Raw genomic sequence first — 15,149 nt, 5'->3', positions numbered from 1 at the left:
AGAAAGCTATATGTTATTTTTCTCTCAATTTTTCAAAAGAAGTCATATTCTTAAGTTTTTTGAGAGAATCTAAGGAATCTCCTTAGCAAAAACATGTAACTTGCCCAAAACGTTTCAAGTTTCATGGATGTAAGTACTTATGGAGAGAGTGTGATATTTTATTGACTAGTGGAAAAATACAAGGCAAGATGAGAGGAAGTATTTGAGAAGAAACATCCTTCTAAAGAAGGTAATAAGTTAGTCAACTATTTTCTCATTAACTTTTCTAATATTTGAGACAAAGAAGTTTAGTTGGTAAATCCATTGATTTTTTGGGATATAGAAAGAGTTATTAACCTTTCTTGAAGTAGAAAATTTGGATAAGGTTGAACCTATATCCAAAGATATGATTTCTAATACAATAACATCACAAGTAAGATAATATGATTTATATGTATGCTTTTATTGCTGACTCTCAGAAAGCTAGATGTATATATCTTGACTATGAACAATATTCCAATTGATCACGCCCTAGAAAAGGTAACCTATGAAATTATATGTTTATCTTTTAATGCATGGTTTTCATGCTTTTATGGTATTTCATGCATTTAATATATATATGTGATATTATTTTAGACTCTTGAATAAGAATAAAACTTTGAAGGGCCACAAGAAGATAAAGAGATAGATTTATCATTATAGGTAATGATTTTATTGAAATTTGTTATATTTTTTGTAAATAATATATATTTTATAAATATTTATATATGAAAAGTTATTTGTCTTGGATGAATATATTTGTCAAAGGAGAAGAAAGCTTTCAAGAATTTTAAGATTTTACAACAAATTAGGTTTTGATATCTATGTAAAAATTTAATTCATTATATATACGTATTCTTAATATTTTTAATTATTTACTTTATTAAAATATGTTATTACTAAAGGATGTTGAAAATGAAGATGAGGATCTTGATATGGAAAGCTATGCGAGCTTTTCAAAGTTGTTATTACATGGTTTAACAAAAAGAGTATATTCTAAAGAAACCATACAACATAACATCAACAACTCAAGCAAAGATATTATATATATATATATATATATATATCTCTTGATATGTTTTTAAATTTAATTACTATGTATATTTTTAAATGTAGATTCATGTAGATGAAATATTTATGAAGTATCACGAAAAAGTTTGAGAAAGAAAAATGTAAATACTAATATTTATGTGATGATAATATTTACATAATTAGATAAAATTAAAATTATAATTGAATATTTAAATTTCTATATATTTATTTTAATTAAATAAAAAGATAATGAATCATTTGCAACAAATAAGACGAAAAGGAGGTAAGAATATTAAAGAAAATAGATTAAACGTATTGTACATGAATTTTTATTTTTGAAAGTTTTATGTTAAAAGAATAATATTATTTTGTTATTTCATTTGGATTAGAAATGGAAAGATCTTTTAAACCCAAGTATTAAAATTGATATTTTTAGTGACATTCAAAGGATAAATTTTTGGTAACTTATTTTTAATTTATATATACTATATTTAAAAACTATAATCATATCAATATGTATGTTTAAATATTTTACTTTAATTTATTTAAAATAAATTATATTAGTTAAATATTTTGTGATTACTTTTTTAAAATGCAAGTTGATATGATGAAAGAAAATATGGAGACGATATTTCTAAAGTATTTAGATGCACACACGATTCATGATATGTATATGAACCTTAAAAAAACCGATGTTAGCTTTCCGATCTTTTGTAAGGATACAAAAATCCAACAAGCGATAACACGGCACATGAGATTGTTCATTGGCTTTTAGAGAATGGCAAGATTATAATAGCCACAAGCAACAATATGATTAGTTTAGATTATGTGAAGATTATAGCATAATGATATTATACACTCCTCATTTATGAACTGATTACTACTTTATAAAATTTGTATTTTTATATCTATCAGTAATATTATGTGTTGATGTCTTTGTTTGTTGAATTTATATTAATCAACTAGATGTGTATTATGTCCTATTTGAAATTAAGTAAATAATCTCTCTATAATGTTCTAGCTGAGAATTTGCTATGTATTTTCTTACTTAGAAATAGACATAAGTAGGCATATGCAAACTAGAAAAAATAGAATATCTCCAAGTTAGAGAAAAATAGAATTATATAAGAATTTTTCTATATAGGGAAACTATATGTAGGAAAATTTCCATTAGTAGAAAAACATAGTAAAATTTTCCTATGTTGGAAAATCACCACATTAGAAAATTTCCTTGCACAAGAAGGGAAAAAAAAGAGAAATTTTCCTATCAATTCTCTAGTTAAGCACACACATAAGTAGGAAAATTAAATCATAGAAAAAATGAAACATTTCTTAGTTAGAGAAACAAGGGAATCACAATTTTTCGTGTAAAAAATATTATTTTTCCCTATGTAGGGAAATCACACTTTTCCCTATGTAGAAAACTTTTCCTATATGATTCCCTAGTTTCTCTAACCAAGAAATGTTCCCTATGATTTACTTTCCCTACTTACGAGTATTTTTTTCTAAGAAATTGATAGGGAATTCCCTTTTTTTCCTATGTAAGGAATGATTAAAATTTCCTTATGCTAGACCTGCTTTGGTATTGAAGTTGAAGATATTAGCACATACCTTGTCAACATCCAGAGTGATTTTCTTAGTAGGACCCTCTTTTTTATCCTCCATGTTCCTCTAAAGGTGACTCATAAAGATCATAAAAACAATTTGAGGGCTCACCTCTAGGCAAAGAAGAGTACCTTTCTTAGATCTGATGGATTGCCTTTCTGTTGAGTCGCCATGCTTTTCTGTTGAGTTGCCACCAGTAGAATTAAAATTATGCTGACCCTCCATAGATGTCATTACAAGGATACAAGAGTATAGTGACGGCCATTTCCGACGTAAATTAGTGGCATCGCGATGCAAATAGCGACGGTACTCAGGTGAAAAAAAGCAGGCCAAAACCCAAGTGCGGCATTCTACGCGAACGAATGAAAGAGGGAGTGAAAGGAAGAGAGAAATGTATCTTGTGTTTGAGAGGGAGAGAGAGAGAAAGAGAGAAAGAGGGAGAAGGAGAGCTTCTCATCACCGTCACCACCGTTTGTGAAGAAGAGGAGGCAGTGTACGGAGAGCGAAGAGGAGCCGCCGTCATGAATATGAGTCGCTCGGGCCTTTGCGGTGAGTGCATTGTTCCCTCTTGATTTGTTTTTATTTTTTCTCATTTTCTTTTGCTTGTTTTTGTTAAAAATGATGTGCATTAAGAGAGAAAGAGAGGAAATGAGAGAGAGAGGAAGAGAGAAAAAGAAAGAAAGAACGAGAGAGAGAGAGAGAGAGAGAGAGAGAGAGAGAGAGAGAGAGAGAGAGAGAGAGAGAGAGAGAGGGAGGGAGAGAGGAGAATGAATGGATAAAAAACATAGGGTAAGATCACGCTCTTTAGTTTCTTATTTTCTTGTTTGTAGTAGTAATAGTAGTAGTAGTAGTAGTAGTTCTTTAATTTCTTCTTTTCTTGTTTATAGTGGTAGTAATAGTAGTGGTGGTAGTAGTAGTAGTAGTTCTTTAATTTCTTATTTTCTTGTTTGTAGTAGTAGTAGTAGTGGTAGTAGTAGTAGTAGTTCTTTAATTTATTCTTTTCTTGTTTTTTTTTGTAGTAGTAATAGTAGTAGTTCTTTAATTTATTCTTTTCTTTGTTTTTTTTTGTAGTAGTTCTTTAATTTCTTCTTTTCTTGTTTGTTGTTGTTGTGGTAGTAGTAGTTTTTTTTTTCTTATTTGTTATTGTTTTTGTAGTAGTAGTAGTAGCAGTAGTAGTTTTTTTGTTTTCTTGTTTGTTGTTATTTAGTTTTCTTGTTTGTTGTTGTTGTTGTTGTTTTATTTTTTTTCTTTTCTTTTCTTGTTTGTTGTTATTTAGTTTTCTTGTTTGTTGTTGTTGTTTTGTTTTTTTCTTCTTTTCTTGTTTATAGTAGTTGTTGAGATGACAAGCTCAACACATGCGGACATTAATGATGGACCGCCTGGTTAGATGGGTCCACACGTCTACACTTAGCACGTCGGTGGTCATTATAACTCTCACATGGCCATCGACTCATTACTTATTATATTTGGGTTGTTACACCTATTTATAGTTGGCATAGTTATAGCGCCAGTCGACTAGTGTAGTCGGTTATGCATTGTTTGACTTAGTAGGCCACTTTCCTTTATGTTGTACCTTATTTATACTTTGTGTATATTGTACAGTGTGTGGAAGAAGAAGAAAAAACCAGCAAGAAAATGTTTTGGCCTCCATCTCTCTTCTTGTCTCTTGAGTGAGCTTCTCCTTGTGCATTTTGTGTGTGTTCGGTGCAGCATCTTGAGCAAATCCCCCCACTACGTGATTCTTGACATGGTATCAGAGCCATGCCACTGAGAGGGACTTATTTCGAAGGCTGAAGTGAAGGAGAAGAAGCAAGGTTCGAGCAAGCAAGCCACGGGTAAGAAGCTCTCCCATCCTTCCACTCTCTCTCTTGGATAGTATCTGTGGAGGCACTAGAAGCAGGGTCGAGCAAAAAATCTCAGATTACTGTGAGATTTGGTGTGCGAGGTTGCGGATAGCAGTTTCAGGGTATAATATGATTTCGGCTGTATTGGCCGAAAGTGAGTACACAGGTTACAGATTGCGAATCTGTAATTTTTGAGGTGTTTGTAAGAAGCAAACATAAGGTTTATCTGTAAACAGGCTACAAATTACATGTATTGTTGAGCAATCAGTGAAAAAGGTTACTTGGTGTATTACTATGCACGTGTAGTGGAAGATTGCAGAAGACTAGCTTGATGTGCTATATCCTTGTTTGTGATAATGGCAGAGAACAGTGGAAATCCCATTATTGAGAAGCTTGATAAGAACAACTACCCTTCATGGAAGTTCCGTGTGACGAACTTTCTCATTGGAAAGGGCCTTTATGAGTTTGTCTTAGGTGAAGAAAAGGAGCCAGAGCTGGGTATCCCTCCGACTGCAGATGAGTTAAAAGCATGGAAAGAGTGGAATGCGAAAGACAAAAAGGTGATGTACTGGCTATCTGCAGTAATTGATAATACTATGCTGGGACATATCAGGAATGCAGAAACTCCACATGCAGCTTGGACGATTTTTGAGAGTATATTTTCAGAAAACACAAAGGCACGAAAGATTCAACTCAAGCAAGAGTTGAATGCCTTGAAGAAAGGGAAAATGTCTATCAATGAGTATGTGTTGAAGGTGAGGAGCATTGCAGATGCTTTAGCAGCGATTGATGCAATGCCGGATGATGATGATTTGGTTTCATCCACTCTGAGTGGCCCTAGCAATGAGAAAGCATGGAAATCATTTGTTACTTCAGTATATGTACGGAAGCCATTTTCAGATTTTGATGAGTTGATCTCTCTCATGATTACCGAAGAGATCAATATGCAGGGTGATTCATCTGAAAGAAATGGTGAACAGGTCCAAGCATTTTACTCGAGTTCAGGAAGGGGACGTGGTAGATCCTCTTCAAGAGGCCATGGTAGTGACAACTAACAAAATAGATTGAATCAACAATTTGGCAATATGCAGGTTTCAAGAGGTCCTGGTAACTTTAGAGACAGTGGAAGCTCTAGAGGAAGAGGTGGATGGCATAATAGAGGTTTTGGAAATTCTGCTATTATTTGCCATTATTGTGGCAAAACATGCCATATTGCAGCCCATTGCTATGCAAAGAAGGATGATATTCGTAGTGGTAAATTGCAGCAAGGGAACTATGCATAATCTTCACGACAGAATGAAGACAAAAATGAACATCTTTTTGTTATGCAGCATATGCTAAATGCTGTTACAGGAAAGAGAACACATGATGATGTTTGGTATGTTGATTCAGGTGCATCCAATCATATGACCAGCCATGCCGAATGGTTTGGAGAGATGTAGAATTTGCAAAATACAGGTTATGTGCAGACGGGTGATGATTCATGCCACCCAATTTCACACATTGGAAAAGTTTCCTTATTCTTGCATGATGGTAAGACAAATATTCTTTCAGATGTATTATATATGCCATCTATTACAAAGAACTTGGTGTCAGTCGGTCAGATGGTAGAGCAAGGGCTGCAAGTCAGATTTAATGTAAAGGGCTGCTTTGTAGAAGGCTTCAATGACAAGTGCAGGTTGGTTGCAAAGGGAAGTAGAGTTGGACGTATGTTTACTCTGGATGCTGGAATTCCTACTATGAATACTGCTATGTATGCTAAAGGAAAAGGTGTTGTTGCAAATATTGAAATTTGGCACAAATACATTGGACATGCAAATGCACAAAGGCTAAAATTAATGTAGTCCAAAGGGTTAGGTTTGCCTACATTTAGAATTGCAGAATTTCATAAGGTATGCGAAGCATGTCAGTTTGGTAAGTAGGCAAGACAACCCTTTTCACATGACAGAGATGTAAGCAGAAATATCCTTGATGTTGTGTATACAGATATTTGGGAGCCTACACAAAATGTATCTCTTGGAGGCAGTTCATACTTTGTCACATTCATTGATGATTGTTCTAGAAAGCTGTGGGTATATTTTATGAAGGAAAAGAGTGAAGCGTTTGAGCACTTTAGAACTTTCAAGGCTGCAGTTGAAAGGCTTGAAAGTAAAGTGCTTGAGGTCAGATGGAGGGGGAGAGTACCTCTCGAATGAGTTCAGTGATTTTCTGAGGTCTCATGGGATAAAGTTGTTCACATGCAGGTATACCCCACAACAAAATGGGGTTGCAAAAAGGAAAAACAGGCATATTGCAGAAGTTGCACGTGCCTTGATGGCTAAAAAGAATATGCCCAAGCATTTTTGGTTTGAGGCTGTTCATACTATTGTTTATATTATGAATAGAACTCCCACATCTGTAGTTCATGGTATGACCGCCAAAGAATATTTTACAGGTAAGAAGCCTGATGTCTCACACTTGAAAGTACTTGGCTGTATTGCATATGTTCATGTACATGATGAGTTGCGGAAGAAACTGGATCCAAATGCTGAAAAGTATGTCTTTATTGGATACTCCTTAGAGCAAAAAGTGTATCGTTGTTATAACCCTGTCACATGTAAGTTCAGAGTGAGCAGGGATGTCATCTTTGATGAAATGAGCATTTGGTATGCATCTAGTGGTGATGCATTGGATGATGATGATGATCATGACACTCATGTGCAGGCCAAAAAGCAAGAATCACGGACTCTTAGTGGACCAGAGACATCATCTGGTAGTCCTTGGTCTGGGAGACTAAGGAGTAGCTCTACATCTTCAAGTGCATCTAGTAGCACTACAGGTAAAGACAAAGGAAAGAATAAAGTGTCAGATGGCATTGATGCAGTTCTTAATGGAGACTCCAGTGGCTCAGAGAGCTTGGATGATGAGCTTGGCATTCCTTCAATGAGGACTCTAGGTGTGCAGAGAGCACACGTTAATGCAAAGACTCCATTGAGTGATCCAATGGTACGCAGGTCTAGCAGGGTGAGATACCCTGTTAACACATTTGGTTTTGAAGGTTATGCAGCTCACCATTATGCTTATATGGTGAAAGTGATTAAGGATGTTGAGCCCACATGTTTTGAGGAGGCTGTTGGGCATACTCATTGGGATGCAGTAATGGATGAGGAGATGGCTGCATTAGAGGCCAATAAGACTTGGGATCTAGTATCGCAATTTGCGTAACAAAGCTCACTATTTGCATCGCTGATAGCGATTGTTCTATGGTGTCGCTAATACCGACGTTTTTTGCGCGACGATGAGGGCAAATTTCTTTGTGAACATTTTCGTTGCTTTGAACGTTGGTATAAGGCATGTATCTTGTAGTGTGTTTCACTCTACTACCACCTTTACTTCGTATCCTCATCAATGTTGTTGTAGCCCTCATCTTCCCATTTGTGCTCAAGAATCATTCTGTTTCTTGCTCCTGTTTATAGAAACTTGCATGTTTTAGAGGTCACAGTTGCCACATGAATATGGCACCTTAGGTCTCGTGAATTCTCATTAGATTGATGTAAATTTTTAGTAAGAAACAAAACGATTGATGCAAAACCTAAGGATTGATGTAAATCCTTAGGTCTCGTGAATATGACACCTGCAATATGCATTAGAAGGCAAGGTTATCACCTTCTTTTTGTATGGATGTACGTAATACCTAGAGCTATCATGTGCTCAAGCTTGAAAAGACTACAAGGGACTACCATCAATAGATGTCACCATTTTTTATATATTTATATTTATGACAAACATTATCTCAAAGAATAAATTATATATATATATATATATATATATATATAAGGATGTTTCTTTAATTGTAATATCTAACCATTCATAGATTCATTTTTATATCTCATTGGATGAATTTGAATCAACTATTAACACCATATTTGAGAATTTGAGAATTTTCCAAGTTCCATTTTTAAATAAGTCATAAATATTTAACCACATTGCTAAATCTTGATCCATATTTAAAAGTGGATTTGGGAAGGTAGCTTATATAGTATTTAGGGTAAACTCCACCTTTAAGTAATACAACAAGATTTGACCATGTGGTTGAATAACAAAGATATTGGGGATTCCCAAAGTGCATGGAAATTCCCAAATTCCCTAATATAGTGTTTATTGGATTTGTAATAATTTATTAAGTTTCTAATAACCTTGAATGATTTAATTTTTAAGACAAATATATATTAAATACACGTGCATGTTATCATTGTATATTTGTGGTATGCAATACCATGGTTTGCCAATATACTTTTTGTTGCTCTCTGATGGAACTATTCACATGTCTAATAACCTCTAAAATCACATTTATAAACTCACTTAATTGCATGTCAATAGTAGACACTAATAGATGCATAAACACGCCACCACAACATATTCTAAGAAAGATAGGCATGCAATCCCAAAACAGAATTGACAAAACAAGAAGCTAGGAAATTTTACGATAGAAGATTGACAAAATACAAGCTAGCAACTTTCAAAGAACAAGCATGATATCTTCATAAATGAAACTACATTAGTAATTTTGGTTGTTGTATGAGTATCATGATCCAAAGAGAGAACTACATTAGTAGCCATAGCACAATAGAAAAACATGTGCAAATAGCAAATTCATTATAGGATTGGCCCCAAAAAATGGTTGTAAACATAGAAACATAGAGAAACATGAAACTAGCAGAACCTACATCATTCATTACTAGGGTTTAGGAATATAAGACATAAAATACATGATTGCTAATAAATGGTGTGTGCTAGTAGACAACTTTGACTTGAAATAATTTCATGATGGGACATTGGCTTTTGAAGTTCATGTTTAGGTTCATATCCATGAGCAAAAATTATTGATGAATGAACACATGATACAACTTTTTGGCATGGAGCATAGACACATAATTCTTAAGTACACATATTTCCACAACTTTTCCATAGTACAAGTTGGACATAACTTTGGTCTTGAATCGGAGTGTAGCAATTTTGCCTTTCCATATGACTACTACTACTTGGCTCTTGTATGCAAATTATTCTCGTTTTGTTTTTGACCCAAAACAAGCAAAGATTGTAAAAGTGTGATGATGTTTATTGTAGTTGTACCCATATGGTTTCTACACTTCAGAATGATGCAACCAAGGCCTAAATTTGATAGATGTTGTGTCTAGTTTGGGCTAGTTTTAACCATCCAAGCAAGTAAAAGGAGTTTACACGCACTGAACATGTTTTGCTAAAGATATTCTTTATATTTGCATTGGCATCGTGTATAATGTACCTAGATATTGAGATAGTTTAATTTCTAAGGCTCAATCTAAATAAATGGAGGGAATTTATTTTCTCTCTCTTTTTAAGGGCTTTGAAATTTGGAAGATACCAATACCCACACCACACACTCAAACCACTTAAGCTACAACCCCTTGCCAAAGCAAGTCAAAAGGTATTTCGAAGAAACTTATTGCCACGATAGAACATTTCCAATGAAATTCCAAGCGAACGGTGATGTTCCAGTCAAAGCAGGGGATAGTCCGCGTCCTGATTCGTGATAGCGAAAGCTTATTGGTATACAAGGTCCAAGGCGATGTGGGATCAGAAAGAGGGGGCTCGTATCATTATTTAACCGAGCATTGCAGGGCCGCCTGACAGACCGCCGCCGGATGAGTTACCAACTCATTACGGGGGCTAAGAAAGAGAATTAGTGACGCTATTTAGAAACTACTGATCTGATCAAAGCTGGAGGCAGATACCGTGGGGAGATAGAGGTCGAGGTCGATCTGGAAGAGCTGGGAGAAGGTGGAGATGTCGATAGGGATGATGGAGGCGGTGCCCTGCGCCATGAAGAAGCTGCCGCTGCCGCCTACCACGGCGGCTGGGATGGGGGCCACGGCGGGATCGCCCTGCAGGATCCCCTCCACGGAGAGGGTGCCGGCGAAGGGGAACAGATCGGACTCGTCGAAGGCGAGGGTGAAGGTGCCGTGGTAAGACAGGCCGTCGAAGGTGACACAAGTGAAGGTGCCCATGAGGGAGCCCACCACGTCCTGGGTGGACGAGGAGGGGGAGAGGGTGACCGGGTCATCCACGCAGAAGACGAGGCCGAAGGGAGCTGTGGTGGTGCTGAAGTTGGCAGTGCCGGGCACCCCCGGCACGACCACGAAGCTCGTCGAGTTGAATGTGTCGTGGAAGTACAGCGTTGTCTGGTAGCGCAGCCCCTCGCCGGCGGGCACGAACGGCGCGTATCGGTCATGCCTGGACTGATCGACATGATCCTTGCCGCTCGGCGCCGACATCGTATAAGCACTGTGCTTGTAGCCCCGCCGGCCCCCGGCCGCCTCCGCAGTGCTGCTCCCCAGCGCCCACGCCGCCACCAGCAGCTGCAGCCCCAGTACCACCATCGTCGACATCGTAGACGTGCGAGAAGCCAGCCGCTTGCTGCAATATCCCATAGACGTCCTGGTATAATTACCACCTCTCTAAAATTAAGCTTCACAGGCCAGCTGCCACCGACTGGACCTTGTTCGGTAGCGATAAGAGTGAGAGTGAGTGAGTGTGTATGTGTTAGAGGCGTGCTCGATGAGAGATGCCTCACGGGCTCACCCTGCTCTTTATCACGATCTGCATCTCTGCTGAACTCGTGATATTCGACGCCTTACGACTCCATAGTTCCATTAAAGTCGTCGCCCTCCCGCATGTTTCATAAAAGTGCTTTGAAATGCGCTGGCCACTGGCCAGTCCAAATAAGGGCACGTTTCTAATTTCAGTTCAGAGAAAAACATGCTACGTTGAATAGGTCTTCCCGGGATCCGGACCCCGATAACCCCACCTTTGTACAAATACCGAATCTAGTCAAAGTGTACCTATAGATTCATCATTCTCCCATACAAGATCAAATCTGATCAGATTTGCAATTTGCAAACACACTTTAGAGCAGTGTTCGGGAAAAAAAAAATTGTGAGCCTAACATAGATCCTTCTTCTCTTAACCTAAGGCGGTTTCATAAAATTTGAACCTTACAAAACCTTTACATTCTAAATCGAATCGGCCCAATTCCCTTGATTCTACAAATTGAATCCGTCAAATTCCTTTTTAAATCTTTAATGAAAGGATAATCATTTTTTTTAAATTATTTGAAAGGGTTTTATCTCAAAGTTTTCCTTGGAATTTGTTCAATTACTTCTCTTATACCTTAAAAATGAAAACCCTTATTATCATTAGTAACTTGATCTACATTACATATCTAAAATTTAAATAGATAAAAACAAATGTATGCAAGTTGTTTCTATGTCTCTTAGTGGGTCTATGCCATATGGCCTCAGAGAAGTATACACATTATAGGCACAAAGATAAAGAGAACATAAAAAAAAAATAGAAACCCTAAAAGAAAAGAAGTTAACTATTAAAAGCATAGAATAAACAAAAAGAAAAAAAAAACTAGCATAAAAGATAACATAATAAAATATAAGCAAAACAAAAAATAAAAAAGTTTAGAAAAAGTCAAACACATTTTATTAAAAGCAATCATGATACAAAAAGAAAAAACAAACTTAAGCAAAACAAAAAATAAAAAAGTTTAGAAAAAGTCAAAACACATTTTATTAAAAGCAATCATGATACAAAAAGAAAAAAAAACTAACATAAAAGAGAACATAATGAAATACAACCAACATTATAAACAAAAAAGTTCAAGTACATTTTATAAAAGCAAGCATGATCTAAAAACAAATTGAAAGATTTTTATTCAAAAGATAGAAGCAAGCAAGGGAAAAATAAGTTTAATATAGGAAAATGATCAAGAGTCAAAAGAATCAAAACAACAAAAGTGCAAATAATGCATAGTGACTTCAAAATCATCATAGGCCATAAAAAATCAATTGCTCTTATGAAAATGCAAATTTATTGCAAAATCAATGAACAAATTCCTTGTGCTGTGTATAAATGGCGATGTGTTTTTTCAGCCCATAAGTCCATACTCTCAATGAACTCTATATCAGTGAACTTAGAAGGCCCTTCAATAAAGATTTTCATTAATGCATCTAAACTCTTAATCTCCAAACGATTACGAAGCTTACTCTTTATCACAGTTCGAGCACTAAAACCTCTCTCACAAATAGCAATGCTCGAACATTGGACAAGAGCTACTTGACAAAGAGTAAGAATATTCGGATAAGCATCCCTCCACATACTATTGCAAGCAAGTGTTGAAGTTATTTCTAACAATGTGAATCGTATCCAATCTCTAGAAGCTTGATGCTTAAAATTTCTAAATTCTTTCTTAAACTCGTCAACTTCTATCATTGCATGGAATTCTTCTATATTTAGCTTTTTAGGAAAACCATAATATGAAGTTAATTGATCTATCTCTTGGGTTCCATAGTTTTTTAAGGCCTTCTCATGTATTGGATGTTGTGCAGGCACAAGTATTTTTAAACAATTAAGTATAGAATTATCTTGAAATCGAGAATTCAAGTTACTTACCACTGAATTGGCAAAAGCAACTTGAAATTCTAAGGCCTTGTTAAAGTCTTCTCCATTAATTTTACGTTTTAAATCATGCTCATAAAATTTCTTCCCATGCAAAGCACCTCTTAATGTATATAAATATCCTTTTTCAGGCCCATAGTCTGGAAGGATATCATATCCATATACTCCAATAGTTAATGCATTCACATCAACAGGAGGACAATCAATGTAATATTGTGTTATGGATACAATTTCGTTCTTTACAAGACTATCTATAGTGGTGACATCTACAAAGTCTTTTTGAAACATTTGGCTTAGTGTTGTTAAACCTCTCAAAATATCAGCTAAGAAATGTAAGCAATAAACACACTCAAACTCAACCAATTCTTCATAAATATGCAATGCCTCTCTTTTAGTGATATCAAGTATTGCATCTAAAGACTTACACACTCTACTAATAGCTCTATATCTACTTAACCATCTCACATCAAAAGTATGCTCAAGTCGAAGAATGGGACATGCCAAATCTTGTTGCATAGCTTGCAACCCTTCTAATCTCTTCGTGCTAACATTAAAATGCGAAGCTATAGCATTAATAAGTTTTTCTAGCTTTTTGCAATAAGGCATCTCTTTTGCTACACTAGATATTGCAAGGGCACTACGATGGGCAACACAATGAATTGATGTTAAAAATGGATTAACGTGTTTTTTCAATAAGGCCTGGACACCATTCTCCTTTCCTACCATTGTGGAACATCCATCAGACCCAAATGCAACAAATCTAGATAAATCTAGCTTACATTTCTTTAGCTCTTTAATAATAGCCTCAAACAAAGATCTTGCAGTGCCATCATGCACACGTATGATACCATAAAAGCTTGTTTTAGGAACACAATCAGCCTCGAGATATGATAAATAAATAACCATATGTCCATGTGAGGAGATATCATTTGACTCATCAATTAACACACCAAACCATGGACTAGTTGAAACCTTTTCTATTGTACTTTTCATAAGAGACGATGCCATGCAAAAAATCATTTCAGCACATGCCTTATCATCATTATAAAGACTAGTAGTGTATGGTGCATGGCAATCTTGCAATAAGCTTATCATGTCAGGAAACACAGAAAATGGCAAATTTTGCTTTGCAATCAAATATGCCGTTCTAAATAATGAAAGTAATGCCTCATCTTTTACTTCTCTTATTTTTTTAACACTCTTTTCAATTGAGTCTTTTCCTTCGAGTAAAATAGCTTGCATAGCAAACTTATGACATGATGTGCGAACATGGGATTTTAAGTTGCTAATTTTAAAATTTATAGATCCCCCTTTTGAATATGCACTATGTGGATGAGGATATTTCAAACAAAATTTACAAAACATTTTTACTTCATCTCTATCATAAACAAGCCATTTAAATTGGTCTAGCCAATCCTCTTGAAAAAGTAAGCGTCCTTCTTTTTTCCTTTCAAATTCAGCCCTTTCTTCAAGTGACATGTTATCAAATGATTCATTTGAAGATAACACATTAATTGAAGTTGAGCCCCCAATATTATCCGTATTTTCTTTTAACTTTTTAGAAGGATGCTTGGCTATGTTTTCAATCCCAACCCATGCAAGAAGGTTTCCTTGTCTCTTATCTTTCAATTTAGGTGCCATTCTCAAAGTTAAAAAGAGTGGTTGCGATCTTACCGTGTTTTTTATAATCGTTGAAATTTTCTACCTTTTGTTAGGCATTCGTTCCCTTTGAAAATCTAAGCTCCTCCAACAGCCAGCCTCTATCTTCAAACTACAATGTCTCACAAAGCTTTTTAACCTATTAACAACCACATAGCAAAATAAAAATAAAAATTAGTACTAAGATTTTGCCTTTAAGCTTTCACTAACACACATATACACACAATGCACATTGCACACGTATGTCACACACACATATATATTCTACGCACACACATACACACACACATTCTCTCTCTCACCTTCACGTATGTCACACACACATATATATTATACACACACACACACACACACACACAAGTATACAATGTTTATACTAGGTGCATGTATAAAGTGTATAGAACACACACACACACACACGAATTTTTTGTCTTAGTGCACACGGATATCCTTAGCATAGGATTGCATTTGTAGGCATGTTACTAGCATGCTAACCCTATGAGTTGT

At 35.7% G+C, this 15,149-nt stretch overlaps 1 protein-coding gene across 1 annotated transcript; it reads right to left on the bottom strand.

Moving 5' to 3' along the window:
* Positions 1–12,395: 12,395 nt before the first annotated feature.
* LOC148019134 (uncharacterized) lies at positions 12,396–14,624 on the bottom strand. The gene has a single exon (XM_087701308.1). The coding sequence runs from the start codon at positions 14,622–14,624 to the stop codon at positions 12,396–12,398; it is 2,229 nt and encodes a 742-aa protein (XP_087557434.1).
* Between the last annotated feature and the right edge of the window lie 525 nt (positions 14,625–15,149).

Source organism: Lygodium microphyllum, chromosome 20 (genome assembly GCF_053477565.2).
Source record: "Lygodium microphyllum isolate KBCC chromosome 20, Lygodium_microphyllum_v1.1.10, whole genome shotgun sequence".
NCBI classification, from domain to species: Eukaryota; Viridiplantae; Streptophyta; class Polypodiopsida; order Schizaeales; family Lygodiaceae; genus Lygodium; species Lygodium microphyllum.
This window is presented reverse-complemented; position numbering and strand designations above follow the sequence as displayed.

Excerpts from the sequence above, each read along its gene's own strand:
- LOC148019134 (XM_087701308.1), bottom strand. The coding sequence starts at position 14,624 with ATGGCACCTAAATTGAAAGATAAGAGACAAGGAAACCTTCTTGCATGG.